We start from the raw sequence: 22167 nt of genomic DNA, 5'->3' as shown, positions 1-22167 counted from the left end.
ATGTACTGCAAATTTTCAACCAACATCTCATCCCCAAGTGAGACTTCTGCTAAAATGCAAATGTCTGGAGTTTCTGTATGAAGTGAGCCTGAACTATCTGGGACCCAGCACTTTTCTGGTTATTCCGAATACAGTAGTGTCACGACCAGGAACAAGTGCAAACCCAGACTACATCCCAGCAAAGTACATCAAAGTATTAATAAATCAATCTGATTCTTTGAAAAGATTATTTGTAAAACAGTATTAATTAAACATCGAAACGCTGCAAAAAAAGACCTCGTAACAATATGTGAGTGCTTAAATCTCAACTTTTACTAGATTCAACAAAAAAAGCTTGTTACATATTGGAGATAATACCATTTTTTATATTCTCATTTGGATTACAAATATTTATTCTAGTTACATTCAGGATTTTTGGTACTAATTATTTGAACTATCTCTTGCTATCACGATTCTTGATTCTTCCTATTTCCATCCAAAAGACTTCAATGTATCAAGTAGTTAACACTATTCCGTTAGTTGCCATTAGTGAGAACATTTCTTTCAGCAATATTTGGTAACCTACCCAAGGCTGAGGTCCAACTTGGTTTTATTTTCACAGCGGGATTGCTCTGTAGTACTTTAGGAGCTGCTGTCTAACAGCAACAACCTCAAGTCAAATTTCATTTTAAATAAATAGTGAAAGGGACATGTTAAATAAAAGATTTAACTTTTATTTAAAATAAATGCATTTGTACATAAGTTTCAAAAAAACAAACGTTAGGCTTCACCGTTTAGGACGTCCATGGCACAACGTCAGCTACAATTAAACATGATAAAATTAAGCAAGGTTCAAAAATTAATTCTTCCATTGAAATAATTTTTTTTTTACTATTAGCTATGCCGGTAAAAGCACAACCAAACATAATACATTGTAAGCACATTAACTGATGTGATGCTATAGTTCAAAAACTGTACAATTATATAAAACTTGTTTTTACATTAGTTACATGAAAAACCATACTTCATATAGCATTACTTCATAATGTATTGGAAATATTTCATACTTGAAGTGAAAAAGGTAACTAATGCTGGTGATTAAAACAGCTTCACATAATACTATAAGGTGTAAAAAAAAATGGCAAAGTACAGAATGTAAATTCAACTAATAACCAGATGTTTTGGTATGCAAGCTAAAACAATGAGCTGTGTTCATTGATTCCCAAAAAACTACCCTCCTTTTCTACATCACTATAGTAGTCCTGATTTATGTAGGGGATTACGATTTGTTTTATAAAGGTCTTAAAGGCACAAACACATGCAAAGTTTGATAAATATTCCATTTTTCCTCTCCTAGGCATACACTTCATTTGATAACTTACTTAATAAACTGTACGGCTGATTCCAAGGCTGTCATGAAATAGATTGCTGATGAGGGATCTTTCAAGGCCACTTGCCAGATGAGGAGAACTTGCCAGGCCCAAAACATGGTAGCTTTGTTTGGTAGCTAGATACTAAGAAGTGCTCCTGTTAGTGCACATACAGTGTTAACTGATCTGATAACTAAAACAACAAACAAAAAACATGGTAAAGGATTACAGTACGAGGCGCTTACTGGAATAAGCAGCTTATATCGAGTAACAGCACTCATTAAAAAAGACCTTCAATGGCCTGAACAAATCTTATAAGGCATTTGCTGTCACATCCAGCCGCTGGTAAGCTTAAAGAACATATCTTCATCCAAGCTTTCATTCTGATCCTTAGCCCGCGTCGATAGGAAGATGTAACCACCAATGAACTCATGAACTACCTTGCAGTCGATATCTCCACAGATAAAAGAAAGCCGAACTTCATCGGCAAACTCAACAGTCACCTAAACATGGATTGGGAGAGTGCAAAACATTTTTAGCATTACAGGTATATTCTCACCAAGATTTCATGTAGCTTTGCCAAATTAAAAATATTTACTTTACAGTTCCTTTTGTTGTTGGCTTTTGATCAAATTGAATAGGAAACATGCAGCAACAATTTTTATAGACCATTAACGCTAATGGCTTTTTCAATATTTTCCTGAATGTAACAAGTAAGCAAATCTAATTAAAATTGTTTGTTGCAGAACATTCATTGTGTACACTGCATTTTGGAACATTATCTAAAAGGTCATGGGAAATGACAGAAGGTAGACAGATTTCATACACAGAAAGAAACAATCATTATTTTGTTCTCACACAAATTGCCTTACATCTTCTACACCCTCTCCCCTGAAAGGAAGCTATACTAGTTATGAATTTTGTAAATGAATGTTTTAAAGGTAGAGACAAGATCCATGCATCTAATAACACAGCAGCATAATCTCACTTTTCCGCTATTGGACCACTGCATTATTTTGGAAACACTACAGCACAGTACAAGATCTTTGGCTCACGATGATGTGCAGACCTTTTAACAGAATCCAAGATCAATCTAACCCCTCCCTCCCACAGAGCCCTCCAGTTTTCTTTCACTCATGTGCCTATCTAAGAGTTTATTAAATGTTTCTAATGTACCCGGCTGTACCACCACCCTGCAGTGTACTCCATGCAAAAAGGAATTCCACATCTAACACCTCTCCTATTCTTTCCTCCAATCACTTAAAATGATGAGACCATAAGGTCCGTCTGTTCCTCAACACTCGTCAGTGCCCAGCCATTTGACCATAAGACATAGGAACAGAATTAGGCCATTTGGCCCATTGTATCTGCTTTGCCATTCCATCATGGCTGATCTATTATCCCTCTCAACCCCATCCTCCTACCTTCTCCCTGTAACCTTTGATACCCTTACTAATCAAAAACCTATTAGCCTCTGCTTTATATATATGTTCATTGACTTGGCCTCACCAGCCTTCTGTGGCAATGAATTCTGGATTCATCAGTCTCTGGCTAAAGAAAATCTCAATCTTCTCAGCTCTGTTCTAAAGGAATGTCCCTCTATTCTGAGGCTGTGTCCTCTGGTCCTAGACTTCCCCACTTTTGGGAACATCCTCTCTTCATGCACTCTACCTAGACCATTCAATATCTGATAGGTTTCAACAGTATTCCAAGTGCGATTTAACCAATGCCTCAGTATTAATTACATCCTTGCTTTAATATTCTAGTCCACATGAAATGAATTCAAACATTGTATTTACCTTCCTTACCACTGACTCAACCCGCAAGTTAATCTTCAGGGGATTCTGCAGGAGGGCCCCCAAGTCCCTTTGCACCTCTAATTTTCTTTATTTTCTGCCTATCTAGAAAATAGTCTACACTTTCATTCTTTTGACCAAAGTGCATAAACATACACTTGCCAACACTGTATTCCATCTGTCATTTTGCCCATTCTCCTAATCTGTCTATCCTTCTGTAAACTCCCTGCTTCCACAACACCAGTACTCCCTCTACCCAAGAAGCACCATGTGCCCCCATGACCCTTTGTATTAGCCATTTCCACTCAATCTATGCCTCTTATCATCTTTTACCCCTCTATCAGGTCTCCTCAAATCCTCCTTTGATCCAAAAAAAGAAAAGCCCTAGTTTGCTTAACCTTTTCTCATAAGACATATTGTCTAGTCCAGGCAGCATCCTAGTAAATCTCCTCTGCTCCTTCTCCAAGGCTTCCACATTCTTCCTATAATGAGGCAACCAGAACTGAATACAATACTCTGTGTGGCCCACACAGCATTTTATAGAGCTACAACATTGCCTCACAGCTCTTGAACTCAATCCCCCCTGAACAATGAAAGCCAACAGACCATACGCCTTCTTAACCACCCTATCAACTTGCACGGCAATTTTGAGGGACTTGTGGACGTGGACCCAAGGTTTCCCTGTTCCTCCACACTGCTAAGAATCCTGCCATTAACCCTGTACTCTGTCCTCATGTTCAACCTTCTAAAGTGTGTCACTTCACGCTTTTCTGGACTGACCTCCATCTGCTGTTTATCAGCCCAATCTGCATCCTGTCAATGTGCCATTGTAAGCTATAATAATCTTCTACACTACCCAAAACAGGACTAAACTTTGTGTCATCTGTATACCAACTAACATACTCTTCCAGTCCCTCATCCAAGTCATTTATAAAAACACACAGAGCTGGTGCCTCAGAACAGATCCCTAACAAACACTTTCAGTCATGGACCTCCAGGCAGAATATGCCTCATCTACTATGATCCTCTGACTTTTGTGGGCAGCTGAATTCGTACAGCCAAGTTCCCAAAATTCCATGCCTCCTAACTTTCTGATGAGCTAACCATAGGAAAACTTGTTGAATGCCTTACTATAGTCCAAATAGAGCACATCAAACTGTTCTGCCTTTATCAATATACCAGCTTCTACGTGCCTTATTAACATACGCCTCTCAAATATCCTACTTATCCCTGCAAGCGGCCTACGTGAGACACCTGTCCTTGTCACCTCCTCCCTCACCTCCATTCCGGGTCCCAAACAGTCCTTCCAGGTGAGGCAACACTTCACCTGTGAACACAAGAAAATCCGCAGACGCTGGAAATGCAAGCAACACACACAAAATGCTGGTGGAACGCAGCAGGCCAGGCAGCATCTATAGGAAGAAGTACAGTCGACATTTCGGGTCAAGCCCCTTCGTCAGGACTAACGGAAAAAAGAGGTAGTAAGGGATTTTAAAGTGGGGGGGGGGGAGACCCAAAATGATGGGAGAAGACAGGAGGGGAAGGGATGAAACCAAGAGCTGGGAGCTGATTGGCAAAAGGGATACAAGGCTGGAGAAGGGGGAGTATCATGGGATGGAAGTCCTTGGAAGAAAGAAAGGGGGAGGGGAGCACCAGAGGAAGATGGAGAACAGGCAAAGAGTTATTGTGAGAGGGAAAGAGAGGGAAAAAAATTAGAGATGGGGTAAGAAGGGGAGGAGGGGCATTAACAGAAGTTAGAGAAATCATTGTTCATGCCATCAGGTTGGAGGCTACCCAGACGGAATATAAGGTGTTGTTCCTCCAACCTGAGTGTGGCTTCATCTCGACAGTAGAGGAGACCCGAAATGATATACGGATTGACATATCGGAATGGGAATGGGACGTGGAATTAAAATGTGTGGCCACTGGGAGATCCTGCTTTCTCTGGCGGACAAAGCGTAGGTGTTCAGCGAAATGGTCTCCCAATCTGCGTTGGGTCTCACCAATATATAGAAGGCCACACCGGGAGCACCGGACGCAGTATATCACCCCAGCAGACTCACAGGTGAAGTGTTACCTCACCTGGAAGGACTGCCTGGGGCCCTGAATGGTGGTGAGGGAGGAAGTGTAAGGGCAGGTGTAGTACTTGTTCCACTTACAAAGATAAGTGATGGGAGGGAGATTGGTGGGGAAGGATGTGGGGGACGAATGGACAAGGGAGTCACGTAGGAAGCGATCCCTGTGGAAAGTAGAAAGTGGAGGGAGGGAAAGATGTGCTTGGCAGTGGGATCCCGTTGGAGATGGCGGACGTTACGGAGAATTATAGTTGGACACAGAGGCTGGTGGGGTGGTAGGTGAGGACAAGAGGAACCCTATCCCTAGTGGGGTGGCGGGAGGATGGGGTGACAGCAGATGTGCGTGAAATGGGAGAGGTGTGTTTGAGGGCAGAGTTGATGATGGAGGAAGGGAAGCCCCTGAAAGACATCTCGTTCGTCCTGGAATGAAAAGCCTCATTCAGAGAGCAGATACGGTGGAGACGGTGGAATTGAGAGAAGGGAATGGCATTTTTACAAGTAACAGGATGGGAAGAGGCATAGTCCAAGTAGCTGTGAGAGTCTCCGGGCTTATAGTAGACATCAGTAGATAAGCTGTCTCCAGAGATACAGACAGAGATCAAGGAAGGGGAGGGAGGTGTCGGAAATGGACCAGGTAAATTTGAGGGCAGGGTGGAAGCTGGAGGCAAAGTTGATGAACTAAATCCTTGCCTGTTCTCCATCTTCCTCTGGTGCTCCCCTCCCCCTTTCTTTCTTTCAACGCCTTCCATCCCATGATATTCCCCCTTCTTCAGCCTTGTATCCCTTTTGCCAATCAACTTCCCAGCTCTTGGTTTCATCCCTCCCCCTCCTGTCTTCTCCTATCATTTCAGGTCTCCCCCTCCCCCTCCCACTTTCAAATCTCTTACTATCTCTTTTTTCCATTAGTCCTGACGAAGGGTCTCCACTCAAAATGTCGATGTATTTCTTCCTATAGATGCTGCCTGGCCTGCTGCGTTCCACCAGCATTTTGTGTGTGTTGCTTCACCTGTGAATCTGCTGGGGTCACCCTTGTGCCTGGTGCTTCCCATGCAGCATTAGTGAGATCTACTATAAATTGGGGGAATACTTCAAGCACCTCAGCTCCATCCGCCTAAAGTAGAACCTCCCAATGGCCTAACATTTTAACTCGAATTCTCATTCCGACATGTTGGTCCATGGTCTCCTCTTGTGCCATGATGAGGCCACCTTCAGGATGGAGGAACAACACCTTAAATTCCATCTGGTAGCCTCCAACCTGATTCTTCCTCTGTTGAAAGCATTTCCCTCCCCCTCCCCACTTCTTCTATTCCCCACTATGGCCTCTTCCTTCTTCTCATCTGCTTATCACCTCCCCCGGGTCCCCTTCTCCTTTCCTTTTTCCTATGGTCCACTCTCCTCTCCTATCAGATTCCTTTCTCTCCAGTCTTTTACCTTTCCAACCCAGTTGCTTTCACCTATCACCTTCTTGCTATCCTCCTTCCCTCATTTATTCTGGCATCTTCCCCTTCCTGTCCTGATGAAGGGTCTCGGCCTGAAATGTCGACTGCTTACTCATTTCCATGGATATTGGCTGGCCTGCTGAGTTGTTCCAGTATCTTGTGTGTGTCACTCAAGATTTCCAACATCTGCAGATTTTCTCATGTTTATGATTCTATTCTTATCCACTCACAAATCCAGTTACTCAGACATGGCCTTCTCTTAACAAGTCCTTGGTTAATCGGGAAACTCTCTAAACATTGCTTAGTGCCGTCACTCAATTCCTTCTAATAACTTGGCCACTTGTTCTTTGTTTTAAATGGTGCATTATTAGCTTGTGGAGAGAGTATATATAGAAAAAAAGATGATCAGCATGTTCACTATTCCCTCCTTAGATTTTCTCAATAGCTTGAGTGAGTAAGTTTGTTGATTTTCCTGGTTTGACAAATGTTAAATCCTCCATCACTGCACTAACCTTGCCCTTAATTACAGCATTTGCATTGTTCCTCTCTTGTGAAGGAAAAAAAAAATCAATATAAAAATGTTATACACTAAAATATTTCAACTTGAATTTTGTTATTTGCACATACTATACTAATTCTGATTTACTCATATGATATCTCACATTACAGACCATAAACAAAAGTTAACATTCAAATATAAACAAACATAGCATTCAAAATAATGATTCAGGACACTTCTAATTAATCATACCATTTTGATTTCCCAATTTACATTCCACTGTTTCATGTTGCTGAACCTCCATGTCTTGATTGCATCTCCTGTGCTTGAATCCATCCTGATTAACCTATTATAGGCTATGCCAATCAGATCATCTTTCTTGCTTCCTTGAAACCTAAATTGCAACATATTGCATAACATTTTAAAGTAAAGGGCAGCTTGATGGCACCGAACATTATAAAAAGTATCTGAACAATAGGAAAACAATACTCTTGGAAACCACCAACAAGCAGCCACTTAACAGATATTAGGTTTATTATCAAAAATTAATGACCCAAAAAAATAATATATTTATCTGCATTAAATAAAGCAGCAAAACACTGGGACTAGCATGAAGAACTGAACTGCAGAGGATTGAATTACATTGGTACTCTCGAGCACCAAAGCCTCAAACAATTATTAACTACCTGACACATTCAAGAAAACAGCAAATTTACAGTTTAAGTTACCGTAAGTATTTATAGAATAAATACATTAGAATTCATTATTCCAAACTAAAAGTTAACACAAATAGCCTTATAAGACCATAAGACAAAGGAGCAGAAGTAGGCCATTCAGCCTATCGAGTCTGCTCCGCCATTTTATCATGAGCTGATCCATTCTCCTATTTAGTCCCACTCCCCCACCTTCTCACCATAACCTTTGATGCCCTGGCTACTCAGATACCTATCAATCTCTGCCTTAAATACACCCAATGACTTGGCCTCCACTGCTGCCCGTGGCAACAAATTCCATAGATTCACCACCCTCTGACTAAAAAAATTTCTTTGCATTTCTGTTCTGAATGGGCACCCTTCAATCCTTAAGTCATGCCTTCTCGTACTAGACTCCCCCATCATGGAAAACAACTTTGCCACATCCACTCTGTCCATGCCTTTTAACATTCGAAATGTTTCTATGAACTTATAAACTGGAAGACTGCATTACTTTAAATTTTTTGACAGAAACGAAAATTTCTCTTCAGAAAGCTGATCAACAGCTGGGACAAACAGCTATCATGATCATGATTTTGTAGTATTTTCTGTTAAATTTCTAGACAATTCTAAGTATAGACTTTTTTGACATTTAGTGTTATTTCAAAGACATGTTCAGTAGTTGGCTATGAATGATGATGCTCTTGTCATCATGTCTATATAGGAATGCGCGTCAATAATAACTTCCAGGATGGAATGCTACAATATCTCAAAAGAAAATTCCCCATGGATGATTACTGCAAAATAATGAGTTACTGTAATTGCTGCATTAAAACTGGACTGTGATTTTCCAGGGAGTTTCCAGAGAATGCATCCCTCAAAAATGTATTTTTTCCTTCTGACCCCTTGCTGACCTTCCTACTGAAACTGCACAAATCATCCCCTGCTTAAGTACTTTCAAAAAAGAAGACACGATATTCGGATCAAAGTCAAAGTAAATTTATTATCAAAGTATGTACACACTACCATTTACAACCCTGAGATTCACTTTCTGGAAGGCATTTCAAAGTTGTGTGTCTCATCAAACAAAGAAGGAAAATTACATGCATTCATATTTAAAGCAAAGATCAATGTCAGTTTATTGATGGCCAAAGCTGATGAAGCAGAATTATACATGCGTCAACAAATAGACAGATGTACATACTTCCAAGTATTGGAAATGCAGTTCAAATTAGTCACTAGGAGAAAGATCACTCATCTTAAGGTTAGATTTCTATTCTTCCTTTTCCTCGACAGGTTAAAAAGTAGTCGACTTGCTAGTTATTAGTTAATTACTGCAATGTAGACTTGCTAGTTATTAGTTAATTACTGCAATGCAGACCCGGTGTCTAGCCAATACAGATTAAATATCTACTGGCAAACATCAGCTTTTGCTCTTTCCACAAATTTTGCCAATCCTACCAAACATTTCCAGTATTTTCGCCTTTTATTTAAGACTTACAGTATTTGCATTTGCTTGCTTTTATCTAAGCGTAAGAACATCTTTGTTACACACCACCTGTTTATCACCACTCTATGAGACGCGGTATTGTAGAAAATAGCACTGTTTATTTGCTACAACTTCCGCCAATTAGTCAAAGGGTCAAGGGACGCACTCAAGTTGGGAGACAACAATCAAATGACTTGGATGGAACTAGTGAAAACTTAAGTTTCATTGTGTGTCAAGTGATTGTTGTGACGTGTCTAGTACAGTAGTGTAGTTGGTAAGTGCTTGCTACTCCTTTCAGTTTCCATCACTGGCTAGAAGTTTCAGGAAAAGGACAGCTGAAAGTGCAAGTCTTTCCCTGCCAGCACATGGCCTCTCCAACAGCAAGCCTCATGTAGTCCCTCCTCAGTGGTGTCACATGGAAACTGACACCTTTCAGAATTATAGAAGACAGGGAGGGGGTCAGGGCCATGCACACGGAGCACGCTGGCGTGGGGATACGCCCTGCTGCTTTTGAACCAGATCCCCAGATATGGTTAAATAACTGCCTTGTGGGCAGCCCCGGGAGAGACAAAGGCTATGGGAGTAAACCCAGACAAAAAATCCGGAGGGGAGCCCCAAGGCAGCTGGATGTCACTGAACATCCTTCCGGCAGCTCCTGCAGCCAAGCCGGTGCCAAATGTATTGCTTCACTTTCCTTTGGACTGCACCAGTGAGGCAGAGCGGGGGATCTTGACGACTGGGCATCCCAAGATCTCCAAACCTTCTGTCGAAGCTTGTGCCCTAGAGGGGTCACTCCAGTGCGACTGTTCAACTATATTTCCATTGTCCTTCGAGACAGACCGATGCCATCAGTAGCCACGAGTCAGGATGCTGTAAACGGGAGAACTGCTACTGTGTGGTGTCAATAAGCAACAAGAAAAAAAAAGTAAGGAAATATAGAAAATATTCAATGCTAATAAAATAGGATTTCCTTTTCATTTTGATTGCTTCAATTCAGCCAAATATTTGAGGAATGGTATGTCCTAATTTCCTTTGACAGACTGAAAGCTGAAATTATACTGAAAGCTCAACTTTAATATATTTTTTGAGTAAACAAATAAATATCAACTTGGTCATGCTTCTGTGGCATATCTTAGAGAAAGGCCATGATTATTTTTGGGTTGTCTAGTCAATTTTTGATTTTAAAACACATGGAAACAAGCACAGACCCTTGTTCCATCTTTGAAAACCAGTTAGATGGTAAGTTTATGCATCTGCTGTGGAATAAATAAAATCACAAGTTGGTACATACTGTACCTTTCTAAAGGTTAAAAGGATGGGCAACAAGCATACAACACCTCTACCTATATAGTTGTTAATAATTTGTGGAAGTTATCTTGTTACCTTGCAATGAAATGAGTGATGCCAAACTCAGGTAATGATTGCCAGGCCTGAATAAACCTCATCTTTGCCTCAATGAGACTCATCTGAGCTACATTTTGATGGGCCTCAAGGATCCTGGCAGAGATCTGTAAAGGAATAAAATATATATATATATATATATATATATATATTAAAAAAACATTTTTCATAGTTATACTAAGGAAGAGTTATCAGAAGAGCACTGAACAGTAACAAAAACTAAAATAAGAGAATGGCAAAAACCTGAGTAAAGGTTAAAAACGGAGACATATTCAGGACTGCAAAGTTAGTTTTCTTTTGTTAAAAAACATTTAGCTCAGGAAAACCTTCCACTGTCATGTGATCAAATAGGTCAACAAACAGGCAGTTGTACATTCCTGTAAACAGTCTTCCATTTATGCTGATGGCCTTTAACCTAACGAATTATTTCTTAGGCCTTCAATGTTAAAAATGGGAATACATTTTGGTCTGAATTCTCCAGTGTCAAATTTAATCTGCATTATTCTCATTACTGATTGTTCTTTGTTTCCAAGTTTGGATTGAGTGGAGGTTTTCACTTCAGCATTAACACTTAACAATTCTGACACACAAGGCAGCCCACACATACAAATACACACAAAACATTCTTCCCATCACAGAGACCAAACTGACCACTTACCAAGTCCCTTACATAGCCTGGCTGAAGAGGGCAGCATGAAGAGGGCAAAGGAAGTTGAAAGAAAATGCAGTAAGAATAAGGTTAAAAGCATCCCACAAACAGTTTGTCACACCCATCCATCTGCCTCCCACCACTCAAAAAGATCCCCTAAAGCAACTAAATGAATTACTCATACAAGTGAAGTCATTAACAATGCATGTGATACATTGGACACGTTATTTGATCATCAAAATCTCATTATTATTAACTGGCATGGGGCTGACATCTGTTTTTGAGGAACTCACAACTTGCTAGAACTTTGCTAAAGGGTTTCTATAGCATTTGTGTTTCCCGGATGGTAAGAAAGTGAGGAAAATAATGCTGTCTAAAATGTGTCCAACCCTATGGAAACAGAATCTGATGCCATTCTATGCTGAGATTATTACAATTATGTTTGGTCCTCCTCAATACAAGTTATGTTCTACAAACGAGTTTGTACATTATAGAAACCAACGTTGCAATTGTAAATTCCTGTTAATGAATATCACACGTCAAAATGAGCCCGATAAGTTAGCTCAAAAAATAGAGGGAGCCAAAACTGTAAAAGATATGACAGACATTCAATAATAATAATATTACAATTTATGTCAGAAGTGATAACATGGGGTATTTAAGGAGAGGTATAAAATGTGAATGAAGGTCAGAAATGAACTAAATCAGAAAGCAGGTCAATAGTTATCTGGGGTGGGGGTGTGCACATTATATCTTTTGGAAGAGAAGGCTGAGACTTTACTCGATATATCCAGCTTTTCCTTCAATAAGAAAATTGGATTTGCACTAGAATAGCCAATAATGTTCCCTTTTCAAGAGGAAGAGATCAAGAAAATCAGCAACAAATACTAGTTATGGGAAATATTTACAAAAGGTAATAATCATTAGAAATGTGTACAACAGTTTGAAAACATCGGCACAGCTTTGTTAAGAGTACTATGGGTTCTGGATACCTTAATCAACAAGATTTAAATTAGAAAGCACTTAACATAGGGTTTTCACGATTAATCCAAAAATAGAAAATTTAACATCCAGCAGATTTTTAAGATATTGGGGCTATTTCCACAGGTTTTCCTCTAAAGCAAGATAAAAAGATTTAACAAGTGGAGTGCTGAATTTAGGAAGTGTTTTTCCATTATGAACTTGGACAGACCATTTGGTGTGCCAGTTCTGAAGGTCGCATGTTCAGCAGTCAGTTAAAGTGAGAAGAAAAGTTCCATTGTGCTGAAGTCACAAAGCTTTGGAAAGATTTCCTCCAGTGAGAAGAAGAGCCAGAGCCAGTATTTCAGAGAAAAATTGGATGTGTACTTGAAGCAGAAGATGACAGCAAGATCATCACTTGCCTCAACACATATTTTGCTGAAACCCTCCTCCATGTCTTGTTACCAGAGGACAATCAGCTCATTCAGATATTAGCCTCCTGAACAGTCTCACACTGTGTACTTCCTGCAATAGTGAAGCTAACCCAAAACCCAGCTGTCAATCTGACACTGCACTGATCTCTGGTGACTCATTGCTTGCATGCTCACTGACTCACATAGACCTCCGATCTAATAATGCCTTAATTTTAAAATATTTAACATGATGAACAAATCCTTCAATGACCCCACCCTTCTTTCAACTTTATATCCTATTCTGTTCTCCTCTTCTTTAGATCTCTGCCTTACTCCCTGTCCACAAAATTCACTGGGCTACAACTGACAACCATGCTTTCAGCTGGAAGTTCACCCGTAAAACTTTTCCTGACAGCTATTTTTAACTTGGAATGCTGCTTCTTTGACCAGCTTCTGATTAGCTTTTATAATTTCTCTCTATGTGATTTGGTACTTGATTTTGTTTGATAATCCTCCTGTATATCTCAATAGAATATTTCTGCACTGGCAAAGCTACTTTATAAATGCAAGTTCCTGAATGGGACAAGCACTCTATTAAATAGTGGGCACGAACACCTTGGGTCAATGCCCCCTCTAATTACCAATTTAGTACACGGAAAGTCATTTTAAAATTCAGAAAATGCAATATTTTCTGTTCAACGTGTAGGCAACCTTATTTCCAATCTTTTAATACAAAAGTTAAAAAAATACCTTGCACATAATATTTAACAATACTTTTATTATTTCACAATTAGGCGAAAAAACTCCAAGACCAAGTACAGGAACTGAAGGTCATTTTTCACAACAGGAAGAACTCTGCAGGGACAAGGAGAATGTTGTAAACTGGAACAAATGTGAAAATATTAAGCATACAGCCATGGTGTCTTCAAACATGGAAACGCCCTCTGGTCCAACTTGTCCATGCCAATTGTGTCACCCAGTGATTTATTCCCATTTGCCCGCGTCTGGCACGTAATCCTCTAAACCACTCCCATCAGTGTGCATATCTAGATGGCCTTTAGACATGGTTAATGTGTCCACTGCTAACTTAATTTCTGGTAGTACATATGCACCACAATTTGTGAGAGGAAGCTGCCCCATTAGTCCCCTTTAAATCTCTCGCCTCTGATCTTAAACCTATGCCTCTTGTTTTTTGTACCTCCTCTCTGGGAGGAAAGGCTATGTGCTTCCACCCTGTCTACATCCCTCACGATCTACAATTCCTCTGTTAGGTCACCCCCTCAATCTCCCACCATCCAGGGAATTAAGTCCTAGTCTACACAACTTCATCTTGTACCTCAGGCCCTCAAGTTAAGGCAACATCCTGATAAATCATATCTGCACTTTCACTACTTTAATAACATCTTTCCTTTAACAGGGTGACCAAATCTGTACATAATACTCCAAGTGAGGCTTCACCAATGTCTGGTATAGCTGCATCATAACTTGTTAACTTATAAACTCAGTGCCTTGACTGATGAATCCAATATGCCTAATGCCTTCTTCACCATTTGATATCTACTTGAGATGCCACTTCCAGCAAACTATGCAAGTGCACTCAAGGTCCCTCTGTTCCATTACGTTCCTCAGTGTACCGTTCACTGTACAAGTCCCTACCTGGGTTAGACCTCCCAAGATACCCTACAAATGGATTGAAAGCCATTCGCCAATCATCAGCCCATTTACCAAGCTGATTATAATCAGTAATTTTACATAACCTTCTACACTGTCTGCAATACTACCTAATTGACTATCGTCTACAAACTCATTAATTTTGCCTGGACATTCACATCTAAATCATGAATCTAAATTCACGAACAAGGGTCTCAGCACTGACCCTCGAGGCGCACCACCAGACACAGGCCTCTAGAGTGAGGGACAATCCTCAAACAACACCCGGCTACCCCCCTCCCCCACCCTGCTTTCTACCACAGAGCTAATTACTAATCCAAATAATGATCTCCCCCTAGATTCCATGCAATCTGACCTTCAAGACTAGACTCTCATGAGGGAACTTGTCAATGGTGTTCCTAAAAGTCCATATAGACAACATCTATTGTCCTACTATTATATACTCTCTTGGTTATGAATTCCAAGAGATTTGTCAGACACAATTTCCCATGCAAAACTGTGCTGACTATCCTGAATAAGACCCTGTTTCTCCAAATATCCCATCCAGCCCTAGTTCCATCACATCCTCTTTCTTAACATCGACATGTTCTGGCACATCAGCATGTTCTACGCTAATTTCACATTCGTCAATTTCCCACTCACTGATGAATACTGAGGCAATGTATTCATCAAGGGCCTCCCCTATCTCCTCCAACTCCAGGCACACACTTCCTCTTTCATATCTGATTGGTCCTACTCTCACTGTTCTCATCCTCCTGTTCTTCATGTACTGTATGTGTTTTTTGCCTTGGGGCTTTTCTTATTCTTACTTGCAAGGCCTTCTCACCTCCCTCCCCCACCCCACTAGCTCCGCTAAGTCAATTCTTCAGCTCCTTCCTGGTTACCATATAATACTCCAGAATTCAATCTGATCCTTGCTTCTTCAACCTTAAGCATGCTTCATTCTTCATCTTGACCACCTATAATATCCCCATCCCTAGAGCCAATTCAAGTCCTTAGTTCATCTGCCTCTTGCGTCGAAATAAATAGGTTTAAATCAATGGTTTTTGCTCTCCCTTTATGTGCCTCTGCCGATAGTGACAACTAAACTTGCTCTCATTTGCTACCATTTAACCCCCTGATTCCTAATCATCTACTCAGCCTAAATAGCAAGTAAAACAGACCTTACCATAAAACAGTCAGTAAAATTGCATAAAATTCCACAGAAGCCTTAAGAAGCAATGCTATGATTTGACTCTAGCACAAGGACAGCATTTAATTGGCTCCATTTCTTGTCAGCAATAAGTGTTCCAGTAATTCTCTAAATGGGCCTTCAAACCTTTCTTAACAAATCAGTTCACACTGTCATAAAGAATATCACTAAACAGCAACTTGTCCCAAGAGATAGAGAGTTGAGGAAGAAATCATCAGGAAAGACTGGTTATTAGAAATTGCTTTGCATGCTAGCCAAATGGCTGTTATTTAAAGGCCCATTGCTAATACCTTCAGTGTCTCCATGTTTATATTGACTATCTGCTTGGAGACTTCTGGACCTGTTTAGAGGCATAACATACTGTACATCTTCACAAGACTAATTCATAATTCCAGAATGCTTTCAAGGCCCCTAAAGGGCCACAAAATCCTGACCTGGAACAAGCCTAACCACACAGTTGAAGCCTTTTTCAGAGGGGGGTTCAACCTCACCCACTCTGCTGCCAGGGTGTCCAAAATGTCCAGTCCTAGCCTTGCAGCGATCACTGGAGTGACTGACTGAATCGCGACCTGGGCTAGCTGTCTGTCTGCACAATGCAACCAGGTTCCATTACCAGTCACACGCTTCTAGCTTTTAGCTCCACCTATCCCCATTAAACTACTCTACCCACTCCTAAACTTTACTCATTCTCTTTTGAATTACCCACCCAGCTGCTGCAATACATAATCTTCCCAACTTATTGAGTGAGCTTGCAGAGGAAAAGACTCTGCCAACACAAATCTACGTAAAGCCTGCCCTATGGTAGACAATGCAATGCCAGCTATGTCACCACCACACCACCACTGCATTTGTGTAGCTCTGTAAACACAGGAACATAATTAGACTAGTTTCTTGAAATTGTTCTGCCAACTAATGAGATCTTTCCCCCTCAAATTTCATGCAGTTTGATGTGCACACATATCAAAAATCGTAGATTTTAAATGAATGTGTCATCTGTAGAAGAGGTCTAAACTTCTACCACACTTTGTACAATGAAGTTCTTTCTAACATTAACTCATGGAAGGTCTAGCTTTAAGAGTTAGACAACAGGTGTTTATATGACATAAGTGATTACAGTTGCAGACTATCTAGCCTTGGACTTAAGCATTTGAGTACAAGGTCTGAAGGGATATCACATATACTGCTGTGCAGTTGTAGTGACTCAAGCTATTGAATAACAAAGCTAGTTTTAAATCGCATCACAGTAGGTTTAGTGTTAAACGGATGTTCCCTTTCCTACTTTTTTCTAAGCAGAAAGACTTAGCCAACAGGAAACATTGTTATATGGACAGTAGAAACAGCCTTCAAAAATGAATCATTCTTCCCAGTTCAAAAATGCCAGCACAGTGAAACATTTGTTCAGAGCCAAACCAGAAAATCCCTCCATGCAATTTGGAACACTTCACTAGTTGGGTTTTACAGGTAAACCAATCTAAGCGGAATTTCAAAATGAGCAACAGCATATTGAAGTGAAATAACTTTACCATTAAGTGGGGGGAAATCAATTTAAAAATCTCAATGAATAAGAATTCTATGCTAATGTGTATAATGACAAGAGACTGCTCTCACCAGCCCCTTCAGTCTTTGCATCTCTCAATTACTGACAGCATGAAACTAACTGTGCAGTCTAGCAATGCTGTATTCAGCCTTTAAAAAGGTAATTATGTAATGCTCGACACTGTTTGTACCACTTTGAAAAATTACATTCTGAACTACCCAGTTTATAATGTCTCCAAACTTCGATGCAATCTGCATACTTGAATATATTATGAAAGATGGTGGCCCCACAAGAAATCAATGTGGGGCAGTACCGGCCACACCTTGCTGGAGTTCCCAGTATCCACATTCATTATAATCTACATCACGACCAATCACTAACAAATTATACATCTACTTCAATCAAGCTTATCTGACAATCTAATGAACAGTTTCAATAATCAATTCCATTGGCAGGAATCATGAAATGCAGAAGGATTAAGCAAAACAGAATTCAATACTGTTCAATTTATCAAGATTTTTTTTAAAAAACGAGAGAAATTCTGCAGGTGCTGGAAATCTGAGCAACACAACACAAAATGCTGGAGGAACTCAGCAGGCTAGGCAGCATCAAGGAAAAGAGTACAGCTGATGTTTCGGGTCAAAACCCTTCAGCAGGACAAGATTTCTTTTAAATTGTTCATTATGAAAGTTGGCCTAAGATATCTAGTTTTACAGTGGAGTAAGGGCAATTAAGAGAGGCATGAAAGAGAAGCTGGCCAAAGTTGAGTGAAAGGGGACACTAGCAGATATGATGGCAGAACAGCAATGCCAGGGGTTTCTGGGAGTAATGCAGAAAGTGCGGAATAGATACACCCCAAAGAAGAATTGTAAAAGAAGCATAATGCAACCATGGCTGAAAAGGGAAGTCAAAGACAGCATAGACACAAAAGAGAGGGCATAAAATACTGCAAAAATTAGTGGGAAGTTAGCAGATTGGGAAACTTTTAAAAACCAACAGAAGGTAACTAAAAAAGCCATAAGGAGAGATGAAATCTGAAGGTAAGCTAGCCAATAATATAAGAGGATACAAAACCTTTTTTTCAGATATCTAAAGAGTAAAAGAGAGGTAAATGTGGATATCGGAGCACAGGAAAATGACACCAGAGAGGTAAGGGGGACAAAGAAATGGCGGATGAATTTAATAAGTATATTGTGTCAGCCTTCACTATGGAAGACACTAGTAGTATGTCAGAAACCAAGAGTGTCAGGGCAGGAGCGAATATGGTTGCTATTACTAAGCAGAAGGTGCTTGGAAAAAGGTCTGATGGTGGATAAGTCACCTAGACCAGATGGACTACACTCCAAGTCTCTGAAAGAGGTAGCTGCAGAGATTGTGGAAGCATTAGAAATGATCTTTCTAGAATCACCAGATTCTGGAATGGTTCCGGAGGACTGGAAAATTGCAACTATCACTCCACTCTAAGAAAGGAGCAAGGCAGAAGAAAGGAAATTATAGGTCACTGACCTCAGTGGTTGGGAAAATGTTGGGAGTTGATTGTTAACGATGATGCTTCTGGGTATTTGGGAGCACATGATAAAATAGGCAAACGCAACATGATTTCTTTAAGGGGAAATTTTGCCTGACAAATCTGTTGAAAGCTTTTGAGGAAATAACAGGTATGTTAGACAAAGGAGAGTCAGTGGATTTTGCTTACACAGATTTTCAGAAGGCAGTTGACAAGGTGCCTCACATAAGGCTGCTAACACAATATGAGCCCATGGTATTACAGAAATGATACTGGCGTGGATAGAAAATAGGCTGTCTGGCAGGAGGCAAAACGTAGGAATAAAGTGGGCCTTTTTCTGGTTGGTTGCCTGTGACTACTGGTGTTCCACAGGGTTCTGTGTTGGGACCACTTCTTTTCATGTTATATGTCAATTACTTGAATGATGGAATTGATGGCTTTGTGGACAGGTTTGCAGATGATACAAAGATAGATGGAGGGGGCAGGAAGAGTTGAGGAAGTATGGAGTCTGCAGAAGAACTTAGATAGATTAGCAGAATGGGCAAAGAAGTGGCAGATGGAATAAAATGAAGGGAAAAGTATGGTTATTTTTTTTAAATGGGGAGAAAATTCAAAAATCAGAAGTGCAATGGAACTTGTGAGTCCTTGTGCAGGATTCTCTAAAGGTTAATTTACAGGTTGAGTTGGTGGTAAGGAAGACAAATGCAATCTTAGCATTCATTTCGAGAGAATATAATGCTGAGGCATCAAAAGGATCACATGGAGTATTGAGAGCAGCTTTGGGCCCCTTATCTAAGAATTGATGTGTTGGCATTGGAGAGGGTCCAGAAGAGGTTCATGAGAAGGATTCCAGGAATGAAGGGGTTAACATTTGAGGAGTACCTGATGGCTCTGGGACTGTACTCTTTAGAATTTACAGAAACTGGGGGTGGAGGATTCTCATTGAAACCGATCAGATACTGATCGGGCTAGTTAGAGTGGATGGGGAGGGTATGTTTCTGATAGTGGGGGAGTCTAGGTCCAGAGGGCACAGCTTCAGAATGGAAGGATGTCCATTTAGAACAGAGATGAAGAGGAATTTCTTTAGCCAGAGGGTGGTGAATCTGCAGAATTCATTGGCACACACAGCTGTAGTGGCCAAGTCATTGAGTATATTTAAAGCAGAGGTTGATAGGTTTTGATTAGTGAGGGAATCAAAGGTTACAGGGAGAAAGGAAGGAGAATGGGGTTGAGAGGGATAATTAATCAGCCATGATAAAATGGCAGAGCAGACTCAATGAGCTTAATGGCTTAATTCTGCTCCTACATCTTATGGTCTTATGGCAGGGCACTAACCAGTGTTGAGGAACAGAGAGATTTGGGAGTAGAAATGCTCAGCTGGCTGAAAAACAGCCGTGCAAGTACACAGGGAGGTGAAGACAGCATTTAGCATGCTGGCCTAATCAGTCAGAGCACTGAGTTTAGGAGGGCCATAATGTTGCAGTTATGCAAGTCGTTGTAAAAGCACACTTGAAAGCCCTGTTACAAGAAAAAAACATTATCAAGCTGGAGAGAATGCAGTTGATGCCGCCTTGACTAGAAGGCCTGAATTATAGGTAAAGGTCAGCCACACTATATCTTTATTCCCTGAAGTGCAGGAGGCATGAGGGGTGACGGTCACAGTCTTCTCCCCAGGACTGGGAAGTTCAAAACTAGAATGGACAGACAAGACAAGAAGGGAGCAATTTGAAAGTGACCAGATATAGAACTTAGTTACACAGAGGGAAAAGAGTACCTGGAATGAGCTGCCAGAGGAAGTGGTCAAGGGACATATAATTGCATCATTTAAGAGGCATTTGGATAAGTCTATAGGGGGGAAGGGCTTGGAGGTGAGGGGCTGAGTGCAAGCAACTGGGACTAGAGGAGGATGCTCTGGTCAGCTTGATCCAGTTAGGCCAAATGACCTGCTTCCATGCAGTATTGCTCTACGGCAATGAGGAAAAAATATCAGGGCTCGTTTCTCCCAATAAATGTGACCATAGTGGAATTTTGGTCTGTACCAAAATGTTCAAATTGGTAGAGAAAACATAAGAGAGTTCCACTTTGATGCTCGGGATTAACTTAGAATGCAGGAACCTAAAAATATTTGCAACACACACAAAATGCTGGAGGAACTCAGCAGGCCAGGCAGCATCTATGGGGAAAAAAGTACAGTCGATGTTTTGGGTCCAGAGCCTTTGGCAGGACTGGAGAAAAAAAAAGAAGAGGTGTAGATTTAAAAGGGGGAGGGGGGAAGAGAGAAATACAAGGTGATAGGTGAAACCTGAAGGAGGAGGGACGAAGTAACGAGCTGGGAAGCTGATCAGTGAAAAAGATACAGGGTAGGGTGGAGAAGGGGGATTCCGATAGAAGAGGACAGAAGGCCATGGAAGCAAGAAAAGGGGGAGAAGCACCAGAGGGAGGTGATGGGCAGGCAAGGAGAAAAGGTGAGAGTATGGTGAAGCAGTTTGTGGGCGAGAGGGGCATTAACGAAAGTTCGACATATCGATGTTCATGCCATCAGGTTGGAGGCTACCCAGATGGAATATAAGGTGTTGTTCCTCCAACCCAAATGTAGTCTCATCATGACAGTAGAGGAGGCCATGGATTGACATATCAGAATGGAATGGGAAATGGAATTAAAATGGGTGGCCACTTGGAGATCCTGCTTTTTCTGGCGGACAGAGCACAGGTGTTTGTCGAAGTACGACCCAGATCTGGGCCATACCCTCCAAATATCTGGACCTGCCTCTCGGTTTTTTTACACTACCTCACTTTCCCTTTTCTATTTTCTATTTATGATTTATAATTTAAATTTTTAATATTTACCATCGATTTGTACTTCAGGGAGCACAAAGAGCAGAATCAAATATTGCTGTGATGATTGTACGCTCTAGTGTCAATTGTTTGACGACAATAAAGTATAAAGTATAAGTGCTCTCCAAAACTACGTTTGGCCTCACCGATATACAGGAGGCCACACTGGGAGCACTAGACACAGTATATGACCCCACAGACTCACAGGTGAGGTGTTGCCTCACCTGGAAGAACTGTTTGGGGCCCTGAATGGTAGTGAGGGAGGTGGTGTAGGGGTGGGTGTAGCACTTGCTCTGCTTGCAAGAATGCCAGGAGGGAGATCAGTGGGGAGGTGCAAATGGACAAGGGAGTTGGGTATGAAGTGATCCCTGTGGAAAGCAGGAAGTGTGGGGGGGGGGGACGGGGGAGGCGGAGGGAAAGATGTGCTTGGTGGTGGGATCCCATTAGAGATGGCAGAAGGACATCTCCTTCATTCTGGAATGAAAAGCCTCATCCTGAGAGCAGATGCGGTGAAGACGGAGAAATTGAGAGAAGGGGATGGCGTTTTTACAAGTAACAGGATGGAAAAAGGTATAGTCCAGGTAGCTGTGAGAGTTTGTGGGTTTATAGTAGACATCAGTAGACAAACTGCCTCCAGAGATAGAGACAGTGAGATTGACAAAG

The 22167-nt window shown here is 41.0% G+C and overlaps 1 protein-coding gene across 7 annotated transcripts in view; it reads right to left on the bottom strand.

Annotated features, from left to right (window-relative positions):
• Positions 1–697: 697 nt before the first annotated feature.
• fermt2 (FERM domain containing kindlin 2) overlaps positions 698–22167 on the bottom strand; it is a 157023-nt gene continuing 135553 nt past the window's right edge. For 4 of the 7 annotated variants that reach the window (XM_072268790.1, XM_072268780.1, XM_072268814.1 and 1 more), the window contains 4 exons: positions 11399–11419; positions 10723–10847; positions 7411–7552; positions 698–1852 (listed from right to left, as the gene is read on the bottom strand). In XM_072268790.1, the coding sequence (XP_072124891.1) occupies positions 1679–1852; positions 7411–7552; positions 10723–10847; positions 11399–11419 (462 nt within the window). In that variant the 3' untranslated portion in view covers positions 698–1678. Of the gene's footprint in view, positions 1853–7410; positions 7553–8175; positions 10231–10722; positions 10848–11398; positions 11420–22167 lie in introns of those variants that run through there. The other 3 variants (XM_072268806.1, XM_072268824.1, XM_072268830.1) reach the window with 2 other exon arrangements.

The sequence above is a fragment of the Mobula birostris genome, chromosome 1 (genome assembly GCF_030028105.1).
Source record: "Mobula birostris isolate sMobBir1 chromosome 1, sMobBir1.hap1, whole genome shotgun sequence".
In the NCBI taxonomy this organism is placed as follows: domain Eukaryota; kingdom Metazoa; phylum Chordata; class Chondrichthyes; order Myliobatiformes; family Myliobatidae; genus Mobula; species Mobula birostris.
The sequence above is the reverse complement of the archived record's forward strand: the minus strand, read 5'-3'. Positions and strand labels throughout refer to the sequence as shown.